The 16850-nt window shown below is 50.2% G+C and overlaps 2 protein-coding genes across 2 annotated transcripts; both read left to right on the forward strand.

The window, feature by feature from the left end:
• Window positions 1–3405: 3405 nt before the first annotated feature.
• Window positions 3406–4365, forward strand: LOC119284202 (the record flags this gene model as incomplete). Its single annotated transcript, XM_037563422.1, has 3 exons — window positions 3406–3823; window positions 4074–4175; window positions 4358–4365. Coding segments are annotated over 3 exons (528 nt in total), but the record flags the coding sequence as incomplete, so codon positions are not given.
• Window positions 4366–6605: 2240 nt separating this feature from the next.
• Window positions 6606–7723, forward strand: LOC119288090 (60S ribosomal protein L22-like). The gene has a single exon (XM_037567712.1). It carries the CDS (start codon window positions 6743–6745, stop codon window positions 7484–7486), a length of 744 nt encoding a protein of 247 aa, XP_037423609.1. The 5' UTR covers window positions 6606–6742; the 3' UTR covers window positions 7487–7723.
• The last annotated feature ends 9127 nt before the right edge of the window (window positions 7724–16850 follow it).

Consider the following 16850-nt stretch of genomic DNA (forward strand, 5'->3'; position numbering starts at 1 on the left):
TATACGAGATGTATTTTAACAGTGCAAATTCATGCCTTGACTGTAGACCTATACAACATTCTTTTCTTGCTAATGGTTACAAAGACGCAATCGTGAGAAAGTAATTCACTATCACAAGAAAGTAATTTCGGGCACAAGGCCTTTGATATAAGTTCTGTACAGGCAGTGCGTACATTTTTGGTCAGAGATTGGATATCGACAGTCCATTAGCATGTCATAGTACTGATCTATTAGAGCATCTCCAATAGATAATGTAAAATACATCATCAATTTGTGGTGCTTTGAGTAAAATTTACATCACCAAAATTGGTTTTTTACATCATCAAAAACCTCCAGCTTCAACAGGTGATGTAAAATAAGTGTTGCAAAATACATCACGGTTGTCTTGTGGGTGCCATATTTTACATCATCTTTACATCATCTCTTGGAGCACTTGATGATGTAAAAATAGCATTTGATGATGTAAGTTTTGCTCCAGCCGTATGGCCTCTGTTGATATAAAATTTGCTTGACAGCATTTTGACGGCCTTTTTTTACATCACGCCCTATATTTTTTTTTGCGTGGTAATACATGTCTCATTTATATCATAAGGATCATAGTACAAGCCATGTACATACCGACCTAACAAAACTGAAAAGACAGCAGAACGCTAGCCTTTGCACACAGAAACACCAGCCAGGAAGTAAAATTACAAACAAGACTTCCTCTGTGCTTGACACCAATGCCTACCACCTGCCCGTGGTACCACCATAGCAGCCGCCAAAGAAGAACATGACGGATCACCTCCACACCCGAGCTCGACGCGGCTCCATCGCTGATATGCAGCTTTGCGGACCTCTAAGGTGGCTCGCCAATAAAGGCGAAGCCATTGCCGTTGAACGAATCAGACCGAGACAACACCTCAGAGACGCCATCAAACTCCAGATCTGGCACCCCCGCCCAACTAAGATGTTGGAGGAAAAAACCATACCTACCTGCCACGAACCACGAACCCAGATCCACCATCTTCCAGATGCCGTCGATGCAGACTACAATCTGCATCCGCTCCTGGACTACCTCCCAAGCTCCACGCTGGCGATGGAGCAAACACCGTCGCAACAGCAGAGCCCAAGGACACAGGTTCACTACGAGGATGCCGCCGCCGCCACACCATCCTTGCTTGAACAGTCTGGTTTCCAAATCCACCCAAAAAGCGGATTCCTCGTTGGGGAAGGATCCGAAGATTTATTAGTCGGTGCCGCTATCGCCACTGCCGAAGCCATGACGATGAACAACCCAAAATTCTAAAAAACTAATGCCTAAAACAATCCACACGCATGGATCCGACGACCCCCCTCACCACCGACGACCGAGGTCGTCAGTGGAGGGGAGCCGCCGGAGGACGGCGGAGGTGGAAGACACCCTGGCGGCAGGAGGCGAGATCGCCTTTCTTTTCTTATCCTCGAAGAAAGAAAGCCCCTTCTCCCTAGTCTATCATCACGCCCTATCTATGGGTAAAAATATTTGCATCTATATCGTCTATTGTTGCGTTTTGCCATCGCGTGATGTAAAAAGTGGTCCAGGCCTTTTTTACATCATCTATTGAAGATGCTCTTAAAAATTAAAAATAATTAACGAGTAAAACTACAAAAGTACAAAGGTGGAACATCATCTATTGGAGATGCTCTTAAAAATTTAAAATAAGGAAAGGCATTGAAATCAGTCAGATGATGTACGCGCTTCGTAAGCCGTCTCTGGCGCGCGCCACGCATCCGATGGGCCCACGCGCCGATTATCTCTCTTCCTCCCTTATCTCTTCCCCCTGATGCACTGAGCCACTCATTTTTTCTTCTTGTTTTTCCTTCACCACACCCCCCACACCACCAGCGCCGTCATCCGTCGTTGTAGACCAGCGCAGCCGCCACCGCGCGTTGCTGCACCGCTGCTACAAGCTGTCGTCGCCTAGTGTCGCCGCACCGCTGCTGCAAATCGTTGTCGCCGCTCACCTCATGCCTGTGTAGGCTAGGCTGGGCGGAAGCTGCTGCCATGGCCAGCGGGACTGCGTGCAACATGTGAAGTAGAGCGGGCTCGCCGACGTTGCGATGAAGCAGCGCGGGGGCCGCCGAAGCTGCAGTGTAGTGTGGTGGCACCGACGGTGTGGTGCTGCATGCTAGCCGACGGGTTGCAGCAGCCGATGAAGAAGAGCAGACTCGTTGGAGTTGCGATGAAGCGTCGTCGGAGTTGCAATGAAGCTCGCCGGAGTTTTCAATGCAGCGAGGTGGGGCCGTTGAAGCTTCGTCGGCGCTGCAGTGAAGCGCCGCGGCGGGCCACCGGAGCTGCGATGAAGCGCCGCCGGAGTTGCAATGAAGCTCGCCGGAGTTTCAATGAAGCGAGGTGGGGCCGTTGAAGCTTCGTTGGAGCTGCAGTGGAGTGCCGCGGCGGGTTGCCGGAGGTGCAATGGAGCGTCACCGGGGTGCCGTCGGTGCGGCCATGACTGGGTCGTTGTGTTGTCTGATCATGCGGCTGGAAGTGTCTGATCGGACGGCTCTGAGGGCGACGTAAATTTGTAACAAATGAGTCGGCTGATTTGTAGCAGTCACCTAGAAATAATTAACGAGTAAAACTACAAACGTACAAAGGTGGGTATGGTTCCACGTGCTGCCATCACATATTCTAAATAGTAAAAAAAAAAAGAGAACGGAGCGTCGACCCATTGGCTCGGCAACTGGGAGAGCTCCCAGTACGCCCGCGTTTGAGCCTTATCTTTGGCGCGCGGCGCTAGCGGAGTTTTTCCTATGAAAAAAAAACAACGAGTGTTAGCCCTTTGATGTTTTTTTAAATAGTAAAAAAAAGTAAAGAATTTAAACATTTTCAATATTGCAGGATATCAAAGCTGGTCGAATGTTCTACTAACATGTGTAATTTGAAAAAGAAAAGACATTGTGGTATTCTTAGTGAAGAACCGAAAATCGAACATTCAATACCACGGATAATTTCTCCGTGAAACTTCACACGTAATTAGAATATTCGGCCATGTATGGTATGAATTTTTTTAGAATTATTTGATCTTCCAGCCTTTTTTTCCTTTTGATTTTATAATTTACAATGGGTGCGCATGGAACCAGGTTAAAAAAAACCATTGTCCCTAATATTTTGTGTACTAATAAGTTTTTTTTAGGTGTTACTAATATAATCTATATCTATACCTACTATTAAAGCAAGGTGATATTCTTGGTTTCGTCCCGCATCTCTCTAATAATAAAGCGCCGTGGGTTTCTGGTCGTCCGTCGTCGCTGGCGTTTTGCGGAAAAGCCCCTCGGTTTATAAAAAATCAACCCGCAGTCCCTGTTTTAGTATGGGTCTCTATATAACGTTTCATTTTGCAAAAAAAAACCTGTACTCATTTGAATTTCACTCGCTGTCCTCCCGTCATCTTATCCATTCCTCCTGCGGCAACGGCGGCGGCTACGCCCATTCCGTCGTGCGCCGTCGACGGCCGTCGCCGGCGTGTGGCCACGGCGAAGGTGGTCGGCGCAGACGGCTCTTTGGTGCAGTTCGCGGCGCCCGTCATGGCGGGCGAGGCGCTGGGGGACGCCGCCAGCGCGTCGAGCTTCCTGTGCAGCGCCGACGAGCTCCGCTTCGACGCGCCCGCCCGTGCGCTGGCGGCCGAGGAGGCGCTGCAGCCCGGGTGGCTCTACTTCGTGCTGCCCATGTCCATGCTCCGCCGGCCGCTCTCCGGGCAGGAGATGGCCGCCCTCGCCGTCAAGGCCAGCTCCGCGCTCGCCGTCGCCGGCGGTAAGGGGCGGAAGGCGGCTCGGGTGGCGCCTCGCGCGGGAGGATGGAGTCCCTGACGAATTTTTGCTCCCGTGTTTTATTTGAATTTCTGACGGAAATCCTGCTCCCGTGTCCTTCTCAAACTCCTGCTCAGGTCTCCTTCTCAAACAAAGAAACCGTCCCGACCCGGATTGGAGTTCGCTGCTATAAGTTGAATTATTCTTGGCCCGAATCATGAACCAGGCCAGCGCCACCAGCGAGTAGTGCACCGTCGCTTATGCTCCGCATCATGTCGCCTTTGAGTACGCTGGAGGAACAGGCACCGAGTTCGCCTTTGAGTACGCCGGAGGAACTGGCACCGTGTTCGCCGGAATTCTTGGTCCAGAGAAGCACTCTGAGTCCAACGGTGGCTACAACACAGGTATGTGATGCCTCGACCTCCCTCAAAAACAGCCCTGCTGTTGCCCCTTCCCTCAAGCTTTTGTGTGTTCAGAGTATCTGTATTGTTTGATTTTTTGCATGCACTGTGGCTGGACATGATGTTGGCAGTGTATATCTTCTAGGCCAATTACTGAATAAATCTGACCATGGTTGATTCGGCAGTGTACTGATTGCTTAGTATAGATTGAAGCAGCTTATGCATTGGTGGGGCTGACAACTGAAGGAACTGCCCTGTTGTTGCCCCTTCCCTCAAGCTTTTGTTCTTCAGAGATTTATTTAGAGAGATGGTAACTGAGCAGTAGGTTGTTTTCTGTATTGTTTGATTTTTTACATGCACTGTGGCTGGACATGATGTTGGCAAATACACTAGAGATTATGCTGCAATCTAGCATATATCTTCTAGGCCAATTACTGAATAAATGTGACGATGTTTGATTCGGCAGTGTACTGTTTGCTTAGTATAGATTGAAGCAGATTTTGCATTGGTGGGCCTGACAACTGAAGGAACTGCATCCTCATGGTGGCGCCGCGTTCCCTACTTTATTCTCCATGCTTCATAACATTTTTTCAAGAATAAAAATCGTGACATGCATCCATGAGCACTCCTCTTGACTTGATTGTGTGTTGTAGGGACTGAAAGCCTACCAGTAATTGGGGTGGTCTGCCACTGAACATCCGCTCCAGCAACACCACAAAATACATACAGTTCCCTTTGATGTTTACATATAGCTTAAATTACAGATGTTTTTCCATATATTTAACTTCCAGATTGTGTCGGAGAATATTTTTGCTCCTTTTCCATTGTTCGTTGCCCATTCGTCCCGTTCTGCTCCTGTTTGTCATGAGTAATGTGATGTGTTGAAATAGAGGGCACAAACTTATGGGGCCTTTTAGCCATGGGGCTACCTCGCCCACGCCACCATGTGTCGCATGCTATTCTTCGTGTCGCCAATGGGTCCATATGATTCATCATCAACGGCTACCTTCTCTTTGCCCACACCTCCATCCACATCTCCATTGATTCACTTCGACCTTATTTGCACTTCTGTTGGCTCGTCGTTAACGATATCTATTCAGGTAAAGTTTGCTTTCTAGGCTGAGTTCCATAAGATCTCCACGGTTTGGATCGTTAGTGGTGTGTACGGATTTATTTATCCCTTTGCAACACATAGTTTCTTTACTATACCTACTAATATAGGGAGACGTACTTCTGCCCATCCGTAGTAATTTTGTGGAAACCCCCCTGCCATTCTTTAAAATTAACCCGCGTCTTATTTTAATCTATATCTACTCATAAAGGGAGAAGTGCATCTGCCCATCAACGATTTGCTCTTCCTTTTAGAAAACCCTATAGTCTTTTGGTTAATCAACCCGCGGTCCATCCACTATTTTTGGGTAGATTCAAATGATTTTTAAAAATATCCATATCTTTTAAATCTAACTCTAATTTTGCACGTTATATATGAAAATTGACTAGAATAATATGTAGAATATGAATATGATATCGTTTTACGTGTTAAACATTTATTTAATGATATTTAGGATGCAATTTTAATCAATAGTGCACGATCCATCTTTCCTTCATACCGGCGTATATCCGGATTGGAAATCAAAACCTCAGCAAAATAAGTTTGGAGGCAAAAGAATCATCTATTACCATGCATGCATGCCTTGGCAAACCCTCCAAGGAAAAAAATAGATTCCTCATCTTATTATGCGGAGAGACAGACACCTTAGAATTGACCATATTCAAACGTGTTATGATTGTGTAAGCACAGTGGTCACCATTGACAAGGGAAGAAAGAAGGATAAGTGGCAACACAGATGGGATGCACCATGGATCTATTGGAGTCTTCAGTCATGGTTATTGTGTTAGGGGCGTGTGGTTTTTTCTCCCGTTGCAACGCACAGGCTCTTTTGCTACTCCCTCCGTTCCTAAATATAAGTCTTTGTATGGATTTCACTAGGTGGACTACATACGGAGCAAAATGAATGAATCTAAACTTAAAATGCATCTATATACATCCGTATGCAGTTTATAATGAAATCTCTACAAAGACTTACATTTAGGAACGGAGGGAGTAGTAAGTTTAAATGAACAGACGACTTGTGTAAACCAAACGAAGGCATGGCAGCGGGGCCCACTGCAAAGAGAGAGGCGAGGAAGCCGCCCAAGCGGGGCCCAGTCGCGTAGAGAGGAGCGGGAACAGGAGCAGCCTGCCAAGTGGGGCCCAGGCGCATAGACGGAAGGGAGGCTCCCGCCTCCCGCCATCTCCATTCCCACGCCGCGGCGCCTTCCCGCGCAGACCCCCTTCTCGGCGCCAAGATTTTTTACCGCCATTTTCTTGGCGCCAACCCCGCTCCCGGCTCAGTTTCCCGCCACGCGCTCCTCCCTCCCACCTATAAACCCCCTCGCCGGCCCCCCTTCTCTCTCATCCATCCCCATCCCCTCCGCCGCAATCCTCACCTTCATCCAGATCCACAGAGAGCGACAGCGAGATCGTCGGATCAAGAAGTCCGCTCGGCCGGATCTCAGCCACAGTCACCATGGTGGTCGCGCTCGGCCCCGGCAGGTTCTACGGCGGCGGCCTCCCGCGCCCGCGCGTCTTCCCCGGCGACCGCATCGACCCGCCGGCGCCCGTCACCGACGCTCTGCTCTGCTGGGCGCGCGACGCGCACTGGTCCATGGGCGGGCTCGCCGCCAAGCGCCTCCGCCTGCAGGGCCGCATCGAGGGCAACCTCGTCAAGCTCCGCCGCACCGCTCGCCGCGACGCCAGGGTCTCCGCCAAGTCCGCCAAGGTCGCCAAGTCCAAGGTCCGCGCCGCGGGGCACCGGCCCGCCCCTGCCACCCTCGACGACGCGCTCGGCTCCGACGACGACGATTCGGAGGACGAGGCGGAGGTCGCGGCCCATGAGCGGGCGCTGCGGCGGGAGGTCGTGGATGACGACTCGGACTCGGACTCGGAGTCCGGCGAGTCGGAGGGCGAGGGGGTGCCGCTCGTCACCATCGCCGCTGCTGCCAAGAGGAAGCGCGTCAGGAAGCTCTCCGACGAGTTCGACCGCATCGCCGACGCGCAGCTGGATGGCGGCGGCAAGAAGAAGCCCGCGGCCGCGGCTCCGGCCAAGGCCCCGCTGAGGAAGAAGGCTCCGGCCGCTGAGGCGCCTGTGAAGAAGTCGCTGAAGAGGAAGGCGGTGGCGCCGGCGGCTGTGACAGCGGCGAGGACCTCACCAAAGAGGAAGGCTGCGGAGGCGCCGGCGGCAAGGAGGACCTCGCCGAGGTCCAAGCACTGATGATGGATTTCTGCTCTTTTTGTCAGTTCGGTGGCTGTAGCGGTTCAGGTGTGATATCGGAGATGCAGTCTGCTTTGTGTTTGTTGAAATGCTCGAATGGATTCAGTGTCATGCTTATTTCTGTATATGAATCAAATTTCTCAAATGTCTTTAGTTAACTCTGAATGATCTTGAAATAATAGTTCTTGTACTGAGATCTGAAAGTCTTCCTAAAATAACAATTGATCTGTTGAGGCATGGTCTGGATATGTGATTACTGAGACATGAAAATCCAATGCCCATGTTTCTTTCTATATCTGAATCTTCCTGCACTGTGATCTTAAGTAGAAACACTGAAATGATTTAGTAGTTCCTGTACTGCTGCTACATTCTTGATGTCTTCGGACATCTTATTGATGAAGAGGCTGCGTGTAATTGGTATCTTCGCGAATATTAATATATTCTTTTTACCGAAAAAGTAGTTCATGTACTGTGATCTAAAAATGTTTGATGAAGTTTCTTGCGTTTTGTTTATCAAGCTCAGTTAATGCTATGATGTGAATTGCAAAGTGAATTCAAGTGCAATTCCTTATCTGTCCATGTTGCTACTGAGATGCAGAAATGTTCCATTTCTTGCTTATTTTTTATGCTTCTTTGTCGAAATGCTGGAATGAAAAATCATGTCATGCTTCTTTCTATATCTTAATCAAATCCTTACAAAAATATGCCTGATCAAACCTAAAATATCCTGAAATAATAGTTGTGTTCATTGAAATGTTGAAAAAAAATGTCCATGCTTCTTCCTATATCTTAATCAAATCCCTCAAGTATTGTTTGATCAACCCCGAAAAATAATATAGTAGTTCTTGTACTAAGATCTGAAAGTGTCTGATGTTGTTTCTTACATTTTGTTAATCAGGACCGAAAACCCTAGCCTACCCGTCGGGTCGCTCTCTCCACTCTTGTGGCCACCCCTGCCACCACCCAGTAAAGCACCGTTGCCACCCATCCTCACCTCACTGTTACCGGAGGAGGCCTTCTAGGCCCCGTCGACGGACGGCGGTAGTGAGGACGCATCCCAAACTCCTCTCTCGGCCACCTCCCTCCACTACATCATCCCTCCTCTGCTCCGGGCCGATGCACGACGGCTGTGCTAGCTGTTGGCTCCCTCAACAAAGGTTGTCACTCGTCGTCGCCTTCAGGGATGGTCCCTCGATGCAGTGATTTGCTTTCAGGCCCCACGATCGGCGGTGTTGCGCCGGTGGGGAAGCTCCTGTGCTCTGGCCATGGGCGCTCTACATTAGCCTACCCATGGCTTGTTTCCTCGAGAATCCTAATTTGGTTTTCCAAGTTTGGCTATGGTGGTCTCCATGACAATACTTCCTTGTTGAAGGCGTCGTCGTAGAGCTTTCTCTCGAGCAGGCTACGACTGTCGGGGACTCTTGGTTTCAAGCGAAAGTTCAGCGATGACGGCTCATGTCATGTGTGTCGTCTCCCTTCTTGAAAATTGTTGAGTACCCCTGTATTCACCCTTCCACAACCAACATTGCAGCTTCGTCCGAACAAGTATGGTGTGGACGATGTTAGCTTGGTTGCACTCGGTCTGGGCAGGGTCATGGACACCATTTGCTTTACTTTGAGCCTTCTTAAGGGAATTTGCAATCTTACCTATATAAGGTTTATTCACTTCCATTGTATGAGTTGGATTTTGATTAAAAAACCCTGATTTTATGAGTTGTTGTATATTTGTATTATTGTTGTTTGTGTGCGAAGTATTTGTAATCCGTGGTGTGATACTAACACTTCACCACATAGCGTGCACATTTTCGCATGTATGTTTTGTGAAGGTGGAGTCTTGGGATCGATATTATGCGGAGGTTGTTAGATCTGCATAGTGCCGGTTGATGAGGATATAGACCTAGGGTAGGGTCATAGGCCTGACTTATACGTCCTACCCAAGGTCACTACCCTAGAAGCAAAGGTACCCCAGAGACAACAGGGAGTACCAATTAAAGACTTCGAGTGCAGTCCACTCGACCAATCATATCACTCGGATACCCCTCCTTCCCGAGATCACTCGACCATACAAGAAACCACTCGACCTACTGAAGACCAGGAGCCAGCCAGGGCTGCAACGGTCAAGCATTCACTCCGTAGTCTTCAAGGGCATTAATATCATTTTATAGCTGGCGTTATCAGTAACGCCCCATCTTTATGTACATTGAACTCCTTGTAACGGGGGATGGCCGGGGTCCTGGCGTACTTTATATAAGCCACCCCCCTCCTCTGGCAAAAGGGTTCGCACCCCTGTAACACACACCATAATCCAGCCGACTGCCTCAGGGCACCGAGACGTAGGGCTTTTACCTCCTCCGAGAGGGGCCTGAACTCGTAAACACTTGCGTACAATCTCACCGTAGCTAGGACCTTGCCTCCTCATACGTACCCCCTAATCTTACTGTCAGTCTTAGTACAACGACAGTTGGCGCCCACCGTGGGGCGAAGCGTCTTAGCGACTTCCGGCGAGGATGCATTTTCTTCAGTCTTCATCAACATGGTTTCCGGCGGCAGTTTGATCATGGGCCACGAGTTCTGACTCGGCGCGCTCACTTTCGTCGCCGACGGCTCGGCCTGGCTTCAGGAGGCCCCCCTCGATGTCGAGGCACTGCCGATCCGAGGTTCGTCGCACTTCCGTGCGAGTGCCCGCGGCGTCCTCCTTCGGCAGCCGTCGACCCCCGTGTCATTCTTTCGCTCTGCTGGCCGCCGCTGCAAGCGGTCGGGTCGATCACGGCTCCAGTGATGGGTGAAGCACGCGGTGGCTCGATAGACGTTCACCCCCAAGTCGCGACAATCGAGCCCGACGTATATCACTGCGGTCCAGTCGACCCGTCGACTGACTTAGAAGACACACTTTCCGAGAGCAGGAGTTGTGACCCCGTGGCGGAGGTCCTCATGGTCGATTCCCATCGCGGCCCGCCTGGTTTCCGTTGCAGCGGCGAGAACGGGGACGGAGACGGTACGTCATTCGCCCACGAGGAGTATCAGCCTCAACCTCTCAGTCCGCAACTGAGGGAGGGGCTGCACCGCCACAACGAGGAGGCTCTCCATACCCCCATCATAGGGGAAACTGCCGAGGCTCGGGCTTTGGAGGAAGTGCATCTGGCCACGATGGTTGCGCGCACTCATTTGAGAATCTCCAACATTCTCTCGATGAGCGTGCCTGTCGACTAATCCTCGGATCTAGTCGGCGTTCACGACAATTGTTTCCACCAGAAACTCAGGTATTCCGTACGCCGATTCAGAATCTCACGGCTGCTGCGCATATTGCAGAGTCCATTCAGCTGTCTCGCTCGGAGGCTGGAAGGGGCTTGGAACAGATCAGGGCGCTGCTCCGGGCAGCAGGAGATGAGAACTCCGTCGTGTCCCAGTCATGGAACATAATTCACAGTCGATCGATAAGGGAGGACACCGTTCAGTCACCACACAGTCCTAGGTCACCTTTGAGGCCTGGAGCTCGTGAGCACCACCAGGATCGGCACCTAGGAAGAGCTCATGGAGATGATGATCGTGAGTTCGCCCGCGACAACTACCGTCGAGTGCCTTCACCCTTCCGAGGGGCGGGTCGTGCGCCCCCCGGCGGTATGATGATAGGCGTCCATACAGTAATGACCGCAGAGTTCCAGTCAACCCAAGAGACCCTGGGTTTGATGCAAGGTCAGTCCTTGTTCAGGGCTTGGTCGACCGGAACAGAGCACACAGAGAAGGGCTAGACAGAGACAGGCCCAGCGGAAGCACGGTCCACGTGTCTGGTCCCGAGTGTTTCGAAAGAGCCATCAGGGCCGCTGAGATCCCCCATAACTTCAGATTGGCAACTGGCGTCAGTAAGTTCACGGGAGAGTTGAAGCCCGACACTTGGCTTGAGGACTACTGAGTGGCTGTGCATATCGGTGGCGGCAGTGATGAGGTGGCCATGAAGCACCTCCCCCTGATGCTTGAAGGCTCTGCCAGAACTTGGCTGAATCAGTTGGCCCATGGGAGCATTTTGAGTTGGGATGAGTTAGCCTGAGTGTTTACCAGAACATTCGAGGGCACCTGTAAAAGACCTGCTGGTCTACCAGAGTTGCAGCATTGCGTGCAGAAACTGAATGAAACCTTGCGAGACTATATCCAGAGATGGATCACTCTGCACCACACAGTGGAGAATGTGTCAGATCACCAAGCAGTGTGTGCCTTCAAGGAAGGTGTTTGCTATAGAGAGCTCAATCTGAAGTTCGGTCGGACAGGAGATATGACTCTGACTCGGATGATGGAGATTGCTACCAAGTACTCTAACGGCAAAGAGGAAGACCGAATCCTGAGTTGTAAGCACAAAACAGTCGCCCAGGACACAGGAGGAGGAAATTCCAGTCGGAAGCCGAAGCAAAAGGCTAAGGCAGCAGGTCCTGCCGAGGCAGCATTGTTGAATCAAGAAGGGAAGCCCAAAGGGCCCTGGAATTCCAAGAAGGTAAAAGATCAAGATGGAAATGATGTGATGGATCTGCCGTGTCATATTCATACTAAGAAAGATGAAGAGGGGAATCTGATCCTCCCCAAGCATACCACTCGACAGCGTCGACTCCTGATTCAGAGCTTCTAGAAGAAAAGTCAGCCCAGTGAGAAGGATAAAGATTCCGATAAGGAGGAAGACAAGGAAGAAGAGGAAGATGGATATCCCCATGTTAATGCCACCTTGGTGATTTTTGCTGATGTCGAGAGCAGAAGTCGACTAAAAGTCACTAACAGAGAGGTGAACATGGTTGCTCCGGCAACACCGAAGTATTTGAAGTGGTCGAAAACCCCTATTACATTCGACCAATCGGATCACCCACCATGAGTTGCTACCCCTGGGCGGCAGGCGCTGGTGGTCGACCCAGTCGTTGGGGGCACTCGACTGACCAAAGTTCTGATGGATGGTGGCAGTGGCCTCAATATCCTGTACACTAAGGCCCTCAAAGGAATGGGCATTCCGATGTCCAAACTAAGCGAGAGCAATATGAGGTTCCACGGAGTCATCCCAGGAAAGAAAGCCGTTTCACTTGGCCAGATCGCTCTTGATGTGGTTTTCGGCGATGGGAAGAATTACCGCAAAGAAAAGTTGACGTTTTAGGTTGTGGTTTCCAGAGTGCTTATCATGCCATTTTGGGCAGACCTGCCTATGCTAGCTTCATGGCTCGACCGTGTTATGTGTACCTCAAGATGAAGATGCCTGGCCCCAAAGGCGTGATAACGGTCTCCGATAACCGAAAAAAAGAAAAGGATTGTCTTCAGGACGGTGTAAAGATAACAGATGAGCAGATGACAGCTGTGGAGTTTCAAGAGTATCAGAAGACTGCAGATCCGAGTGATTTGCTGGACGCCAAGAGACCTGCCTCGGAGTCCGCATTTCAGTAGGCTGTAGAGACCAAGCCACTTCACATCCACCTGACCGATCCCAACGCTGCTCCGACCCATATCTCAACGACACTCGACAACAAATAGGAAGACGTGCTCATCCAGTTCCTCCGTGAGAACTGGGACATCTTCGCATGGAGGCCATCTGACATGCCAGGTGTACCCAAGGGACTGGCTGAGCACCATTTGCGAGTCGACCCAAAGGCAAAACCTGTCAAAGAGCATCTTTGTCGGTCCGCCATAGAGAAGAGAAAGGCAATTGGCGAGGAGGTGGCTCGGCTTCTGGCCGCTGAGTTCACCCGCGAGATTTACCACTCCGAGTGGCTCGCCAATGTCGTTATGGTTCCAAAGAAAGACAAATCACTTCGAATGTGTAATGACTTCCCGAAAGATCATTTTCCTCTGCCCCGCATCGACCAGATAGTCGACTCAACTGCGGGGTGCGAGCGATTGTCCTTCCTGGACGCTTATTGCGGGTACCATCAGATCCGACTGTTTGGACCCGATGAGATCAAGACAACTTTCATCACCCCGTTTGGGTGTTTTTGTTATGTTACTATGCCCCTTGGCCTCAAGAATGCTGGTGCCACATTGATGCGCATGATTCAGAAGTGCCTGCTCACTCAAATCAGTCGGAATGTGGAAGCATACATGGACCACATAGTGGTTAACTCACGCAAAGGTTCCGACCTACTGATTGACCTCGCTGAAACCTTTGCCAATCTAAGAAGGTACGATATCAAGCTCAATCCATCGAAATGCACATTCGGAGTCCCTGGCGGAAAGTTAATCGGTTTTCTCATTTCCGAACGAGGAATCAACGCGAATCCAGAGAAGATTGGCACTATCCTCCGAATGAAGCGCCTAGTGCGTGTGCATGATGTTCAGAAGCTTACTGGTTGTTTGGCTGCATTGAGTCGATTCATCTCACGCCTCGGGGCAAAGGCACTGCCCCTTTACCGGCTGATGAAGAAGTCTAACAAGTTCGAGTGGAATGACGAAGCCGAAGCATCCTTTGAAGAGCTCAAAGCCCTGCTTTCCACCCAGCCGGTGCTTGCTGCTCCAGTCAGTAAAGAGCCTCTATTGCTTTACATCGCAACCACTGGACAAGTTGTCAGCATAGTGCTCACGGTCGAGCAGGAAGAGGAAGGCAACGCCTTCAAAGTTCAGCACCCAGTCTATTACATTTCAGAGGTCTTGACCCCGTCCAAGCAGAGATACCCTCATTATCAGAAGCTTGTTTATGGGATTTACCTAACCATGAAGAAGGTTGCACATTATTTCTCTGATCACTCAGTTTCAGTTGTCAGCGACACTCCATTGTCAGAGATTCTGAATAACAGAGATGCAACTGGCCGAGTGGCAAAGTGGGTGATTGAACTTCTTCCATTAGATATCAAGTTTGAGGCAAAGAAGGCCATCAAGTCTCAAGCAATTGTAGATTTCCTCGCAGAGTGGACAGAACAACATCAGCCGACTCAAATCCAGTCGGAACATTGGACCATGTTCTTTGATGGATCCAAGATGTTAAATGGCTCTGGCACAGGAGTGGTCTTAGTATCCCCACGAGGAGATAAGCTCAGTTATGTCCTCCAGATTCACTTCGATTCTTCTAACAATGAAGCTGAATATGAGGCACTATTGTATGGGTTGCATATGGCCATTTCACTCGACGTCCGGCGCTTGATGGTCTACAGCGACTCGGACTTAGTGGTTAATCAAGTAATGAAGGAATGGGATGTTAGGAGTCCCGCAATGACTGGTTATTGCAACGCAGTGAGAAAGCTAGAGAAGAAGTTTGAGGGGTTAGTGCTCCACCACATACCACGAATCAAGAATCTAGCCGTTGATGATCTGGCGAAGATAGGTTCCACTCGGAAGCCTGTCCCCAGCAATGTGTTCTTGGAGCATCTCCACACCCCGTCAGTACAAGAGGATCCCTTCAAAGAAGAGCCCCCGCAACCGATAAGTTCAACCAACCCGACAGAGATTGAGATTCCAGCTGTGGTCGACTTGATCATGGATGTCTTGGTGATCACAACCGACTAGACAGTACCGTACATTGCGTACATTCTCAGGAAGGAACTCCCGGAGGATGAGGATGAAGCCCGCCAGATAGTCCGTTGATCCAAAGCCTTCACAGTAATAAAAGGACAACTTTACAGAAAAAGTGTCACGGGAGTGGCTCAGCGCTGCATCACCCCAGAAGAAGGTCGAATGATGCTAAACGATATCCACTCAGGGACCTGTGGTCACCATGCGTCCTCTCGGACCATCATGGCCAAAGCATGCCGAGCAGGATTCTACTGGCCTCGAGCAAACGAGATGGCAAAAGATATAGTCGACAAGTGTGCAAGCTGCCAGTTCTACTCCAACATGTCCCACAAACCCGCGTCTGCCTTGAAGACTATTCCACTCGTCATGCCGTTTGCAGTCTGGGGATTGGATATGGTTGGCCCCTTCAAGACCGGCACGAGTGGTTTCACCCATTTGCTTGTAGCAGTCGACAAGTTCACCAAGTGGATTGAAGCTAAGCCCATCAAGAACCTTGGCGCAGGCACTGCCGTCAATTTGACCAAGGAGTTGATATTCAGATATGGAGTTCCCCACAACATTATCACAGATAATGGCTCCAACTTTGATTCCAATGAGTTCAAGGCGTTCTGTGCGTCCCAAGGCACACCGGTGGACTATGCGTCCGTCGCACACCCGCAGTCGAATGACAAGTAGAAAGGGCGAATGGTTTGATCCTCCAAGGGTTAAAGCCCCGACTAATGCGCAACCTCAAGCACGCTGCTGAAGCCAGGGTGACTAAGTTCCCATCCGTCTTGTGGGGGTTGAGAACAACACCGAATCGGTCGACTGGCCGAACCCCATTCTTCTTGGTGTATGGCGCCGAGGCTATACTTTCGAGTGACTTATTACACAATGCTGCCCCAGTGAAACTATTCTCAGAAGCCGAAGCAGAACAAGCACGAGAAGACGTCGTTGATCTCCTAGAAGAGGACGCAATATGGCCTTGATTCGATCGACCATCTATCAGCAAGATCTGCGTCGATTCCATGCCCAAAATGTCAGAGGTCGAGCGTTCCAGGAAGGAGACCTGGTGCTCCGAGTGGATCAGAAACGGCCTCACAAGCTTGCTCCGGCCTGGGAAGGTCCCTTCATCATCACCAAAGTGCTTCATAATGGATCTTACCACATCTACAACCTACCCAAGAAGATGGACGAGCCATGTGCGTGGAATGCAGAGCTGCCCCGCCACTTCTACACATAGATCACTCGACCCGACGAGCTGTAATAAGAGTATTTCAGTTTGCTTTCCAAAGACATGACTTTTACAGTATCTTAATGATCGGTTCCCCATAATCATCCGTGTCCAAATCCCCCAGTGGGTGGGTTAGTCGTGAATCTGATTTGCCTAAGTTAAAAACATTCTGAGTGGAGAGCAATCTTCCCACTCAGAGTTTAGCTCCGACCCCGTAATCGCCTAAGTTAAAAACATTCTGAGTGGAGAGCAATCCTCTCACTCGGGGGCTTAACTGCGACCCCGTAATCGCCTAAGTTAAAAACATTCTGAGTGGAAAGCAATCCTCCCACTCGGGGGCTTAGCTGCGACCCCGTAATCGCCTAAGTTATAAACTTTCCGAGTGGAGAGCAATCCTCCCACTCGGGGGCTTAGCTGTGACCCCGTAATCGCCTAAGTTAAAAACTTTCCGAGTGGAGAGAAATCCTCTCACTCGAGGGCTTAGCTGCGACCCCGTAATCTCCTAAGTTAAAAACATTCCGTGTGGAGAGCAATCCTCCCTTTCGGGGGCTTAGCTGCAACCCCGTAATCGCCTAAGTTAAAAACGTTCCAAGTGGAGAGCAATCCTCCCACTCGGGGGCTTAGCTGCGACCCCGTAATCGTCTAAGTCACAATACAACGTATGCTCCATCCCGATCCGCAAGGACG

The sequence above is a fragment of the Triticum dicoccoides genome, chromosome 4A (assembly GCF_002162155.2).
Source record: "Triticum dicoccoides isolate Atlit2015 ecotype Zavitan chromosome 4A, WEW_v2.0, whole genome shotgun sequence".
Taxonomy (NCBI): domain Eukaryota; kingdom Viridiplantae; phylum Streptophyta; class Magnoliopsida; order Poales; family Poaceae; genus Triticum; species Triticum dicoccoides.